At 41.2% G+C, this 13,876-nt stretch overlaps 1 protein-coding gene across 12 annotated transcripts in view; it reads right to left on the reverse strand.

The window, feature by feature from the left end:
- Nucleotides 1-2,514: 2,514 nt before the first annotated feature.
- KDM5C (lysine demethylase 5C) overlaps nucleotides 2,515-13,876 on the reverse strand; it is a 49,999-nt gene continuing 38,637 nt past the window's right edge. For 6 of the 12 annotated variants that reach the window (XM_078363981.1, XM_078363980.1, XM_078363977.1 and 3 more), the window contains one exon: nucleotides 2,515-2,854. In XM_078363981.1, coding sequence (XP_078220107.1) covers nucleotides 2,639-2,854 — 216 coding nt within the window. In that variant the 3' untranslated portion in view covers nucleotides 2,515-2,638. Of the gene's footprint in view, nucleotides 2,855-3,222; nucleotides 3,292-13,876 lie in introns of all 12 variants that reach the window. The other 6 variants (XM_078363978.1, XM_078363973.1, XM_078363972.1 and 3 more) reach the window with 2 other exon arrangements.

Genomic DNA, 13,876 nt, shown 5'->3' on the forward strand with positions numbered 1-13,876 from the left:
CCATGACTCCTGAAGAACTAGGATGGAGGACTTGCTCTCTCAGATGTTAAGGATTTTTTGTTGTTTGGTTTTGTTTTTTTATATAAAGCTATAATAATTAAGAGTGCTGTATTGGCAGCCAGGCGCCGTGGCTCATGCCTGTAATCCCAGCACTTTGGGCAGCTGAGGTGGAAGGATCACCTGAGGTCAGAAGTTTGAGACCAGCCTGGCCAACATGGTGAAACTCCGTCTTTACTAAAAATACAAAAAATTAGCTGGGTGTGGTGGCATGCACCTGTAATCCCAGCTACTTAGGACGCTGAGACAGGAGAATCACTTGAAACAGGAAGGCAGAAGTTGCCATGAGCCAAGATTACACCATTGCACTCCAGCCTGGGCAACAAGAGTGAAACTCTGTCTCAGAAAAAAAAAAAAGAAGAAGAAGAAGAAGAAGTATAGTATTGGCACAAAGAAAAGTGAATCCGGCCAGGCGTGGTGGCTCATGCCTGTAATTCCAGCACTTTGGGCAGCTGAGGTGGAAGGATCACCTGAAATCAAGAGTTCAACACCAGCCTAGCCAACATGGTGAAACCCCAACTCTACTAAAAATACAAAAATTTGCCAAGTATGGTGGCAGATGCCTATAATCTGAGCTACTTGGGAGGCTGAGGCATGAGAATTGCTTGAACCAGGAGACGGAGGTTGCTGTGAGCTGAGATCGTGCCACTGCAGTCCAGTGTAGGTGACAGAGTGAGACTCCATCTCAAAAAAAAAAATGAAAGAAAAATGAATCCACGCATATTTGCATACTCGGTTTATCAAAAATATGTCTTCACAGAGCTGTAGAAGCAAGGCAATCTTTTAAACAAATGGTACTGGGACAATTAGGTGTCCAGTTAAAAGAAAAAACTAAACTAAAACTAAATTGGCTACTTACTTCACAACATACATTTTTTAAAAAATCAAATAATTCCCAGGTACATTATAGACCTAAGTGTGAAAAGCAAAGAAGGTAACAAAGGAAAATATTCTTGATATTAGAATAGTAAAAGATGTCTTTAAAAAAAAATAGAGACAGGAGTCTTGCTACATTGCCCAGGCTGGTCTCAAACTCCTGGCCTCAAGTGATCCTCCCACCTTGGCCTCCCAAAGTGCTGGGATTACAGGCATGAGCCACCATGCTGGACCTGAGATGGTAAAAGATTTCTTAAACAAGACACCAAAAGAACAAATCATGAAAGGAAAGGACTGATAAAATTGACTACATCAAAAATAATAACTTCTTCACCCAGAGACACCATAAGCAGTGCAAATGAAAGCCACAAAATGGGAAAATATGTTTGCATCACTTAAAATCAGATTCCATATCCAGATTGTAAGATGAAGTTCTACAGTTCTACAATTCAACAAGAGAAAGATAGGTAATCAATAGAAAAATATGCCAAAGAGCTGAACAGGCATTTTACGAGAGAGTACTCAAATGGCTAGTGAAAAATATGAAAAGGTAGGCCTGGTGTGGTGGCTCATGCCAGCAATCCCAGAAACCTGGGAAGCCCAGGTGAGAGGACCACTTGAGGCCAGGAGTTCAAGACCAGCCTGGGCAACATATCAAGACCATCTCTATAAAAAATTTTTTTTAATATCCAGGCATGATAGTGGCATGCCTGTAGTCCCAGCTGCTCAGGAGCCTGAGGCAGGAGGACTGCTTGAGCCCAGCCCTGTAGTATGAGGCTACAGTGAGCTATGATCATGCCACTGCACTCCAGCCTGGGCAACAGAACAAGACCCTGTCTCGAAAAAGAAAAAAAATATTAAAGGTGCTCAACTTCATTAGTTATCAGGAAAATGCCAATTTAACCCACTTGAGATACCATTTTATAATCCTCAGCTTGGCAAAAATTTAAAATGGGCTGTTCCAAGGGTTGGGAAATATGTTGAATAATAGAATCTTTCATACTCTGCTGGTTGGATTAAAACTACTTCAGAAAAGTTTGACGCTAGCTAGAAAAGTTAAAGATGTGTATACCTTTTGTCCCAATAAGTCATACACCCTACAAAAATGTATGCTTATGGCCAGGCACAGTGGCTCACACCTGTAATCCCAGCACAGCACTTTGGGAGGCCACGAAGGGCGGATCACCTGAGGTCAGGAGTTTGAGATCAGTCTGGTCAACTTGGTGAAATACCATCTCTACTAAAAATACAAAAATTAGCTGGGCGTGGTGGTGCACACCTGTAGTCCCAGCTACTCAGGAGGCTGAGGGAGGAGATTGGCTTGAACCCGGGAGACAGAGGTTGCAGTGAGCCTATAAATAAAATAAATAAACCTATGCTTATGTATACTAGGAAATATGTACAAAAATTTTCTTGCAGCATTGTTTATATAGCCCTAAATCAGAATGCTCCAAATGCCTTTCAAAATTAGAGTTGATAGATTATGGTAGATTCATACAATGAAATACTGTTGCCGAACACCAAGGGTTTGGCCTAGGTCTGGTTACTTGATGCACAGAAAGCCAAGCACTGAGAGTAGTATTGCCAGGGAAGAACAGCTTTAATGCCAGCGTCAGCCAGGAGGTGGGAGACCAGTCTCAAATTCATCTCTCCAACTTACTAAAGTTAGCAGTTTATATAGTAGGGAAGGAATGTAAAACAAGAATTAGGGAGGGGTAAGGAAGAGAAGCTGGTCAACAGGCAGCACTTGGTTGGATGAGGGATCTGTTGTCTCACCATAACCATACGCAGAAAAACAGAAATTCAGGAGGTATAAAGAAGAGGAGTTGGTCAACAGGCAGCAGGTGTGTCTCGTCTGGATGTGGTGATATGGAAAGTTTCGGTTCTTCAGTTCTCTCTGGGAGACCTGGTGGTTGGTTTCCTGAGAAAGGAATTCAGATAAAAACAAATGTAAGTTTCTCAAGTTTCAGTTCAGGGGGAAAACTGGGTTGATTTCAATACTACACAGGCAAGAAGATAAAGCACAGCTATATGTTAAAACATGGATAAATCTTAAAAGTATAATGTTAAATGAAAGAAACAAAACACAAAAGAATACATGCTGTATGACTCTATTTATGATGTTAATAAAAATAGGAAAATCTAAACTACACAAATAGGAAGTCATGCTTAGGTTGTAAAATGTTAAAGAAAAGTAAGGAAGTGGCGACCATAAAAGTCAATGTTTGAATTCTGAATCAAGCAGTCTAACTATTAAAAGATATATTTTGGCCAGGTATGGTGGCTAACACCTGTAATCCCAGCACTTTGGGAGGCCAAGATGGAAGGATCACTTGAGGCTGGAAGTTGGAGACCAGACTGTGCAACAAAACAAAAAAATTCAAATTAGGTGCACTTCATTTCTCAAGTCACCCACCTGGGCCTCTTCCAAGTTGTACTTACCTTCTTTTCTTTCCTTTCCTTACCGTTCTAAAGCTTTTAAACAAACTTTCACAACTGCTCTGAAAAAAAATTTTTTTTAATTAGCCATGTGTGGTGGTGCACGCCTGTAGTCCCAGCTACTCGGGAGGCTGATGCTGGAGGATCACTGAAGCCCAGAAGTTTGAGATTACAGTGAGTTATGATTGTGCTGCACTCCAGCCTGAGTGACAGAACAAGACCCTGCATCTAAAAAAAATTTTTTTAATTTGTACATAATTTTTCAAAGTATGTTTTTAGTTAATTTGGGAACACCTGAATATAGTGACATTCATTTGACTATAATGACAGTAAGGAATGATTGCGAATTTGGTTAGGTTACTAATGGTTTTATAATTACATAAGGAAATGTCTTCTTTTTTAGGTGCAGGCTTAAGTTCTTAGGGATGAAGTGACATAATATCTGGGGTTTGCTTTAAAACAGTCCAGGAAAGAGAAGGAGGGGGGGACGAGGGAGGGATACAGAGAGAAAGGTGGTTATATGAAACAAATGTGACAAAATGTCGGTGAAGCTTGATGATGGATACACGGGAATTTTAGCATACTGTACTTTTGTTTACATTCAGACATTTTCATAATAAAAAGTTTTTAAAAGATAAAAATATGTCAGGTACTCATTATTTCTGAGCTGGCGAGAGGGAGTTGTGATAAGAACAGGACATGCAGGGAAGCTTTTCGCTTTGGTAATTTTCTTTTTCTTGACCTAGGTAGTTGCTTGTTAAGATATGTTTACACAGGCTGAGTGCACTGGCTCATGACTGTAATCTTCAACACTTTGGGAGACTGAGGCAGGATGATTATCTGAGGACAGGAGTTTGAGACACCTTCAGCAACAGTGTGAGACCCTATCTCTTTAAAAAATCGTTTTGGCTGGGCACGGTGGCTCACACTTGTGATCCCAGCACTTTGGGGGCTGAGGCGGGTGGATCACTTGAGGTCAGGAGTTCAAGACCAGCCTGACCAACATTGTGAAACACCGTCTCTATTTAAAAAAAAAAAAAAAAGCCAGGCACAGTGATGGGCACTTGTAGTCCCAGCTACTAGGGAGGCTGAGGCAGGAGAATCGCTTGAACCTGGGAGGTGGAGGTTGCAGAGAGCTGAGATTGCACCACTGCACTCTAGCCTGGGCAACAGAAGAAGACTCTTTCTCAAAATAAAAAAAATGTTTACACATAACCTTTCCTGTATGTGTCATGTTTCACAATTTTAAAAGGCAAATAAAACAGGAAACAATGTTTGTATGAATGCCCTCTGATTGTGACAGGAATGATCTTTCGGGTAAATAATGTCCCTGCATCTGTGAAACTTCTATCCACAGACACTAAGAAACAACAGATTCTTGTTTGGAGTAATAATCAGTTATATCATTTGGTTTAAACTGACTCAACTTAATGTTTAATAATTGTTAAATGTTTGAGAAGGAAACAGGTCTTCTTGTACACGTTTTTCCGGTCTGTTTTAATGTACTTTTTGATTTGGCTTGAATCAAAATGTTTTAAGAAAAAAACTTTTTTTTTCAGAGTCTCACTCTGTCACTAAGGCTGGAGTGCAGTGGTGTGATCACTACTCACTGTAGCCTCCACCTCCAGTGCTCAAGCAATCATCCTACCTCAACCTCCAGAGCAGCTGGGACTATAGGTGCATGGTACTATGCCCAGCTAATAATTTTATTTTTTGTTGAGACAGGGTCTCACTATGTTGCCCAGGCTGGTCTTGAACTCCTGGGCTCAAGCAATCCTCCTGCCTTGGCCTCCCAAAATGTTGGGATTGTAAGTCTAAGCCACCATGCCGGGCCAGAAAAAAAGCTTTGTTCTTGCTATTTCAGTGCATTTTTTTAAATGCCTGGGACGTGTTCAATATGTTCTGAATTTTAGAACCTCTGCAACTCAGTGTTTCCTGCTTTCAAAGCAAAGTATGGAGAATATTTGCCTGTATTGGACATGAGGGTATATGTGTATATACGGGTGTTTTAAAGTATACACATGACTGGCCTTTTTGCTCTTTGTCTCTAGGTGATGCTGCGTTTGAGAAGCTATACCTTGTTTTAGTCTAATAATAGGTAGTATCTTTTGACCATTTATGAACAACAAAAGTACATATTGCTGGCATAATTAAGAAAAAACTTTGTAAAAGCAAGATCATGGTTTTAAACTTTTAGTTCAAGGCATGGTCAGACACTGGGGAGCTTATTTCGCTGCCCTCAAAAAAGAAATCTCCTTTACACCCTTCAAAAAATTAATTTAAAGTGGATCATACACTTAAATATAAAATGCAAAACTATAAAACGCCTAGAAGGTAACATAGGAGAACATGTAAGTAAGTGCCCTTGGGTATGGCAATGACTTTTTAGGTACAACACCAAAGGCATGATCCATGAAAGAAATAATTGATAAGCTGGACTTCATTCACATTTAAAAACTTCTGCTCTGCGAAATACACTGTTGGCCAGGCATGATGGCTTACGCCTGTAATCCCATCACTTTGAAAGGCCTAGGTGAGTGGATCACCTGACGTTAGGAGTTCGAGGCCAGCCTAGAAAACATGGCAAAACCCTGTCTCTACCAAAAATAGAAAATTCAGTCGGACGTGGTGGCAGGCGCCTATAGTCCCAGCTACTCAGGAAGTTGAAGCAGGAGAATCCCTTGAATGTGGGAGGTGGAGGTTGCAGTGAGCCAAGATGGTGCCATTGCACTCCAGCCTGGGTGATAAAAGCAAAACTCCATCTCCAAATAAATAAATAAATAAATAAACAAAAATAGAACAATTAGCAGGGAGTGGTGGCGTGTGCCTAATCTCAGCTACTCGGGAGGCTGAGGCAGGAGAGTCGCTTGAACCTGGGAGGTGGAGGTTGCAGTGAGCCAAGATCATGCCATTGCACTTCAGCCTGGGTGACAGAGCGAGACTCCCTCTTAAAAAAGAAAAAAGAAAAAAAGACCCTATCAAGAGAATGAGAAAACAAACTACAGACTGGTATAAAATATTTGCAGAAGACATATCCGATAAAGGATTTTTTATCTAAGACACATAAATAACTCTTAAAACTCAACAATAAGAAAATGAACATCCCAATTTAAAAACAGGCAAAAGACACCTGGCATGGTGGCACATGCATGTAGTCCCAGCTACTTGAGAGGTTGAGGCAGGAGGACCACTTGACTGAGGAGTTTGAAATGAGCCTGGGCAACATAGCAAGACCCCACCTCATAAAAAAGAAAAAGGGCAAAAGACCTAAACAGACATCTCACCAAAGAAGATATACAGATGGCAAATAAGTATGTGAAAAGATGCACCACATCAAATGTCATTAAGGTTTGCAAATTAATACAATGAGATACCACCACATACCTATTAGTATGGCCAAAATCCAGGACACCGACAATACCTAATGCCAATGAGGATGTGGAGCAACGGGAACTCTCATTCATTGCTGGTGGGAACGCAAAATGGTTCAGCCACTTTGGAAGACAGTTTGGCAAGTTCTTACAAAACTAAACACACTCTTATCTTACCATTCAGCAATCACACTCTTTGGTATTTGCCCAAGTGATTTGAAAACTTATGTCTACATAAAATCATGCAATGGATATTTATGCCCAAACTTGGAAACCAAGATGCCCTTCAGTAAGTAAATGGATAAACTGTGGTACATTCAGACAATGGAACATTATTCAGCAATAAAGATAAGTGAGCTCTCAAGCCACCAAGAGACATAGAAGAAACTTAAATGCATACTAATAACTGAAAGAAGGCAATCTGAGCCAGGTGTGGTGGCTCACGCCTGTAATCCCAGCACTTCGGGAGGCTGAGGTGGGTGGATCACTGGAGGTCAGGAGTTTGAGACCAGCCTGGTCAACATGGTGAAAAACCCATCTCTACTAAAAATACACACACACACACACGCACACACACACACACACACCAGCCAGGCATGGTGGCACATGCCTACAATCCCAGCTACTCTGCTACTGGGGAGGCTGAGGCAGGAGAATTGCATGGACCCAGGAGGTGAAGGTTGCAGTAAACTGAGATTGCGCCACTGCACCCCAGCCTGAGTGACAAAGCAAGACTCCATCTCAAAAAAAAAAGGCAATCTGAAAAAGCTATATGCTGTATGATTCCTAAATAAAAACATTCTAGAATAGGTAAAACTATGGAGAGAGTAAAAAAAAAATCAGTGGTTGCTAGAAGTTATGGGAGGGAAGTATGAATAGGTGGAGCACAGAGTATTTATAGAGCAATGAAACAACTCTGTATGATACTATAATGGTGGATGCATGTCATTATACATTGGTCAAAACCCACAGAGTGTACAACACCAAGAGTGAACCTTAATGTAAGCTATGGACTTAACCAATTATGTGCCAATGTACTGACTATAACAAATGTACCATTCTGCTGGGGATGTTGATAGTGGGGGAAGCTGTGCCTGTGTAGGAGCAGGGGGTATACAGGACACATACTTTCCACTCAATTTTGCTGTGGACCTAAAACTGCTCAAAGGAATAGAGGCTCACTCTGTCGCCCAGGCTGGAGTGCAGTGGCACGATTTCGGCTCACTGCAACCTCCACCTCCCAGGTTCAAGCAATTCTCTTGCCTCGGTCACCTGATTAGCTGGGATTATAGGCACACACCACCACACCCAGCTAATTTTTGTATTTTTAGTACAGATGGTGTTTCACCATGTTGGCCAGGCTGGTCTCGAACTCCTGGCCTCAAGTGATTTGCCCGCCTCGGCCTTCCAAAATCTGGGATTACAGATGTGAGCCACCACACCCAGCTCATATATATATATATATATATATATATATATATATATATATATACACACACACACACACAGCTTCCAGGCACAGGACTGATGTAGCCTGAAATCAGACATAAAACCAAATCCTGCAGGTTGCTGAATTACAATGCAGGTTGTATTCATAGGATCTCCAGGTCTCACAGGCAAAAACATGGCCACTGATTAGGGAAAAATGGGACCTTGAGAATAGAAATAGGAACATCAGGATTGACTTGGATTGATCTGAGCATCCTAAACCCCAACCCTCACTGAGTCTCCCTTGGCAGCAGAAGCAGCCCTTCTTCCCCAGTCTATGGGGCTGGTCCTGCCTGACTTGGGGACCCTCTCACTGGCTAATCTTTTCAAGATCCACCCATATCATCTTTTGCTGCCTCCAGACCCATTACTGAATTCAGATTACTGCATGTTCCAGGAAATAAAGTCAAACCTATGAGGAGAAAGCACACACACACAAATAAGAAGATATAGTTAATTTATATTGGCAGAAATCTCCATAATATGGGTGACAGAGTGAGACCATGTCTACAAAAAAAGAAAAAGAAAAGAAACCTCCATAATATGTGTGAGAATTGATTCTATGGATGATAGATTAGGGAAAAAGAAGTGTAACTTTAGATTGGGCCAAACTTTTTTATTGTTGTAAACTATATATAGCATAAAAATTTCTGAAAGGGCATGGTGGCTCATGCCTGTAATCCTGGCACTTTGGGAGGCTGAGGCAGCTGGATCACCTGAGGTCAGGAGTTCGAGACCAGCCTGGCCAACATGGTGAAAGCCCATATCTACTAAAAATACAAAAATTAGCCAGGCATGGTAGCAGGCCGGTAATCCCAGCTACTCATGAGACCGGGGTAGGAGAATCACTTGGACCCAGGAGGAGGAGGTTGCAGTGATCGGTATAGCTGCACTGCACTTCAGCCTGGACAACAGAGTGAGACTCTGTCTTTAAAAATTCCATGTTAACCATTTTTGAGTGTACAATTATATGGCATTAATTACATTCACGATGTTGGGTAACCATCACTACTACAGTATCTAGTTCCAAACTTTTTTATCACCCCAAACAGAAACTCTATACCCAATAAGCAATCATTTCCCTATTACCCCCAGCCTCTGGTAATCTCTAACCTACTTTCTGTCTATGAATTTGCCTAGTCTGGATAATTTCATTTAAGTGGAATCATACAATATTTGTCCTTTTGTGTCTGGGTTATTTCACTTAGAATATTTTCTTTGAGACAGGGTATCACTCTGTCACCCAGGCTGGGGTGCAGTGAGCAATCATGGCTCACTGCAGCCTCAACCTCCCTGAGCTCAGGTGATCCTCCCACTTCCTGAGTAGCTGGGACTACAGGTGTGAGCCACTACACTCTGCTAGATATTTTCAAGGTTCATCTATGTTGTAGCATGTGTCCAACCTTTATTACTTTTATGGCTGAATAATATTCCAGTATTTGTATATACTGCATTTTATTTATACGGTTAACTGTTGATGGACATTTCGGTTGTTTTTATCTTTTGGCTATTGTGAATAATGATGTAAAGAACGCTGGTTTGGAAATATCTGTTTTGACTACTTGTTTTCAGTTCTTTTGGGTATATTCTTAGCAGTGGAATTGCTGGGTCATATGATAATTCTCTGTACCAGGACTCCAATTTTTCCCCATCCTCTCCAATACTTATTATTTTCTGATTATTACTATTATTATAGTCATTCTAGTGGGAGTGAAGTGGTAACTGATTTGCATTTCCCTAATAACTAATGATGTTGAGCATCTTTTCATGTGCTTTTTGGGCATTTTGTAATTGCATTTTAGGTTTTGGGGTACATGTGAAGAACATGCAAGATTGTTGCATAGGTACACACATGGCAGTGTGATTTGCTGCCTTCCTCCCCCCATCACCTATATCTGACATTTCTCCCCATGCTATCTCTCCCCAACTTTTTGGGCATTTTTGTATCTTCTTGGGAGAAATAATCTATTCAAGTCCTTTGCCCATTTTTTTTCTTCGTAATCACAAAGACATAATCCTTTGTCCATTTTTTGTTTGTTTTTGAGACAGAGTCTTGCTCTGTTGCCCAGGCTGGAGTGCAGTGGCATGATCTCAGCTCACTGCAGCCACCACCTCCCAGGTCAAGTGATTCTCCTGCCTCAGCCTCCTGAGTAGCTGGGATTATAGGCACATGCCACCACACCCAGCTAATTTTTGTATTTTTAGTAGACGTGGGTTTCACCATGTTGGCCAGGAGGGTCTTGGAACTCCTGACCTCAGGTGATCCACCCACCTCGGCCTCCAAAGTGCTGGGATTACAGGCTTGAGCCACCGCGCCTGACCTCCTTTGCCCACTTCTAAATTGAATTGCTTGTATTTTTGTTGTTGAGTTCTAGGAGTTGTTTGTATATTCTGGATAGTAAATCCTTATCAGATATATGATTGCAAATATGTTCCCTTATTCTGTAGGCTGTCTTTACACTTTCTCGATGTCCTTTGATGCACAAAATTTTTAATTTTGATGAAGTCCAATTTGCCTTTTTTCTGTTGTTGCTCATGCTTGTAGTGTCACATTTGAGACTGTTGCCAAATCCAAGGCCATGAACATTAACTCCTGTTTTCCTCTAGTTTTACGGTTTTAGCACTTAAATTTAGGTTATTAATCCATTTTGAGTTAATGGTATATGGTGTGAAGTAGGGGTCCAATTTCATACTTTTGCATGTGGAAATCCAGCTGTCGTCCCAGCACCATCTGTTGGAGAGACTAATCTCTCCCCCATTGAATGGACTTAGCACTCTTGTATCAATTGGTGGCTGGGCACAGTGGCTCACTCCTGTAATCTCAACACTGGGAGACCAAGGTGGGAGGATTGCTTGAGCTCAGGAGTTTGAGACCAGCCTGGGCAACACAGTGAGACCTTGTCTCTAAAAAAAAAATTAGCTGTGTGTGGTGGCATGTGACTATTAAGCCCACCTACTTGGGATGCTGAAGTAGGAGGATCACTTGAGCCCAGGAGTTTGAGGTTGCAGTGAGCCTCAAACTGCAGTGAGCCAAGATCATGCCACTGCACTCCAGCCTGGGCAACAGAGCAAGACTGTGTCTTGAAAAAAAAAATCAATTGGCAGTTTGACTTGTTCTTTTTTTCCTAAGATTGTTTTGGCTATTAATGGCTCCTTGTAATTCCATATGAATTTGAGGATCAGCTTTTTCATTTCTGCAAAAAGGTCTTTGGAATTTTCATAAGGACTGTGTTGAATCTGTAGATCACTTTGGCTAGTATTAACATCTTAACAGTATTAGGTCTTTCAATCTATGAACATGAGATGCCTTTCCATTTCTTTAGATCTTTAATTTCTTTCACTGATGTTTCATGGTTTTCTTTTTTTTTAATTTATTTTTTTAAGATGGGGTTTCACCATGATAACCAGGCTGATCTTGAACTCCTGACCTCAGGTGATCCACCTACCTCGGCCTTACAGGCGTGAGCCACCGCACCCAGCCTCTTTCATGGTTTTCAATGTACAAGTCTTTCTCCTCTATTAAATTTATTCCTGGATATTTTATTCTTTTAGATGCTATTGTAAATTGAATTGCTTTCTTAACTTCATTTTGGATAGTTCATTGCTAGTGTATAAAAGCACAACTGCTTTTTATGTGTTGATCTTGCACCTTGCAACTTTGCTGATTAGCTCTATGCCTCTTCGTTTTTTTTTAAGAGACACGGGGTCTCATTCTGTCGCCTAGGCTGGAATGCAGTAGCACCATCATAGCTCACTGCAGCCTCAAACTCCTGGACTCAAGGGAGTCTCCCACCTCAGTCTCCCGTGTATCTGGGAGTACAGGCACACATCACCATGCCAGCTAATTTTTTAAATTTTTTTGTAGAGACGGGATTTTGCTATGTTGCCTAAGCTGGTCTCGAACTCCTGACTTCATGCAGTCCTCTTACCTCAGCCTCACAAAGTGCTGGGATTGTAAGTGTTGGCTACCACACCCAGCCTGAAATGCCTTTTCTGCATCAATTGAGATGATCATGTGTTTTTTTACTTCGTTCTATTAATGCGATGTTACTACCTTGATTGATTTTCATATTTTGAACCATTCTTGCATTCCTAAGATAAATCCCACTTGGCCAAAGTGTATCCTACTTTTAATATGCTGTTGGGTTTAGTTTGCTAGTATTTTGCTGGGGATGTTGCATCTATATTCATAAAGGATAATTGTCTGTAATTTTCTTCGTTTGTGATGTCTTCACCTGGTTTGGGTAGGGCCAAACTTTTCAGTATGGATGTACTCATCAGCAATCCTGGATGTACTTGGCTAGCTGAAGCAGCTAGGAGTATTTCTAAGAGTTGTTCTATTGACCGACCAAAACCTGAACTCAATAGTAGCTTGTGTTAAATGAAGTTAAGGTGCCAGAAATTCCATGGTACAGTGTAGGCAGGGGAATCCATCGTTTAGGGCAATAATTGTTGGAATTGATTGATCATATGTAACACATTCAACTCACCCTTTGACTATGTGACATTCCTTTCACAGGACTTTGAGAAATACACTGTGGTAAAGACTAGCTAAGTGGTCACTAAATTTGTTTCCTCTTCCTTCTAGAAACAATTTCAGACTACATTTTGTCAGTGTTCCTTACAATTGGGTATGCCCACTGTCTGAGTTCTAGCTGACAGAATATGAGAAGTGATGTGTGCTACATCCGACTCATAGAAACCTCCCACATGGTCTTTTCTTCTTCTGGCTATCTAGGATGGAGATGACAATAAATACAATGATGACCATGTTTTGAAGATAGCAGACCTTCTGGAGAGAAAATGCCTAGGCCTCTGAATTATCACTTAGAAGAGGGAAGCCCAATTATTAACACCTGTTTTGTAATACTACAGAAGCAAGAAATAAACTGGTCTTAAATCTCAGAAAATTTTCTATCCCAGGAGCTAGCTTTACCTTAACTAGTACATGAATGAGTACCAGTATTATAAAGCATTGCAATGATTTATTTCTGTAGATGAGGGTCATGGTGAGAAATCATGAATGAGCTCCCTGATTTCAATGGAGCTGATAGGTTCATCTCCTGAGAGAAATTGGGTCTGGTTCTTATAATGGACAGCAGAGCCACAGCAATAATCAGGGTTGACCTGTGGAGGTTTGTAACAGTGGATAATTAAGCAGTTTCCCTAGGACCAAAATAGATGGACAGCCTAACAAAGTCCTAGTTGTTACATAACCCCAATAATCTTCTACTCTGGAAAATGGAGGCCTGATCTTATCCTAAAAAAATGTGGCATTCCAGCCTCTTCCCCAGCTCATAGACCAGAGCCCCTTGAATGAAGAGGAGGGTCCATTCAAAGAAGGGACCTTGCTACGTTTTTTGCACACGTGTATGGTGAAATCTCCCTCCTTGCTTTCCTCACAGAGACCTGCAGCAAGTCATTGTACACTGGGGACAGGGAAATATTCAGGCCTTTTGAAATATGCTGGATATTGGTTCAGAATTAATGTTAATCTCTGGTGAACCAGATTGCCACTGTGGCCCATCAGTCAGAGTGGGATGGCGTTATACATGAAGTTTTGATCTGAGTCTTTCTTACACTGGGCTCAGGAGAAATCCCGTGGTGATTTCTCCAGTTCTGGATATACTATTGGAATCTACACA

This window comes from Callithrix jacchus, chromosome X, assembly GCF_049354715.1.
Source record: "Callithrix jacchus isolate 240 chromosome X, calJac240_pri, whole genome shotgun sequence".
NCBI lineage: Eukaryota > Metazoa > Chordata > Mammalia > Primates > Cebidae > Callithrix > Callithrix jacchus.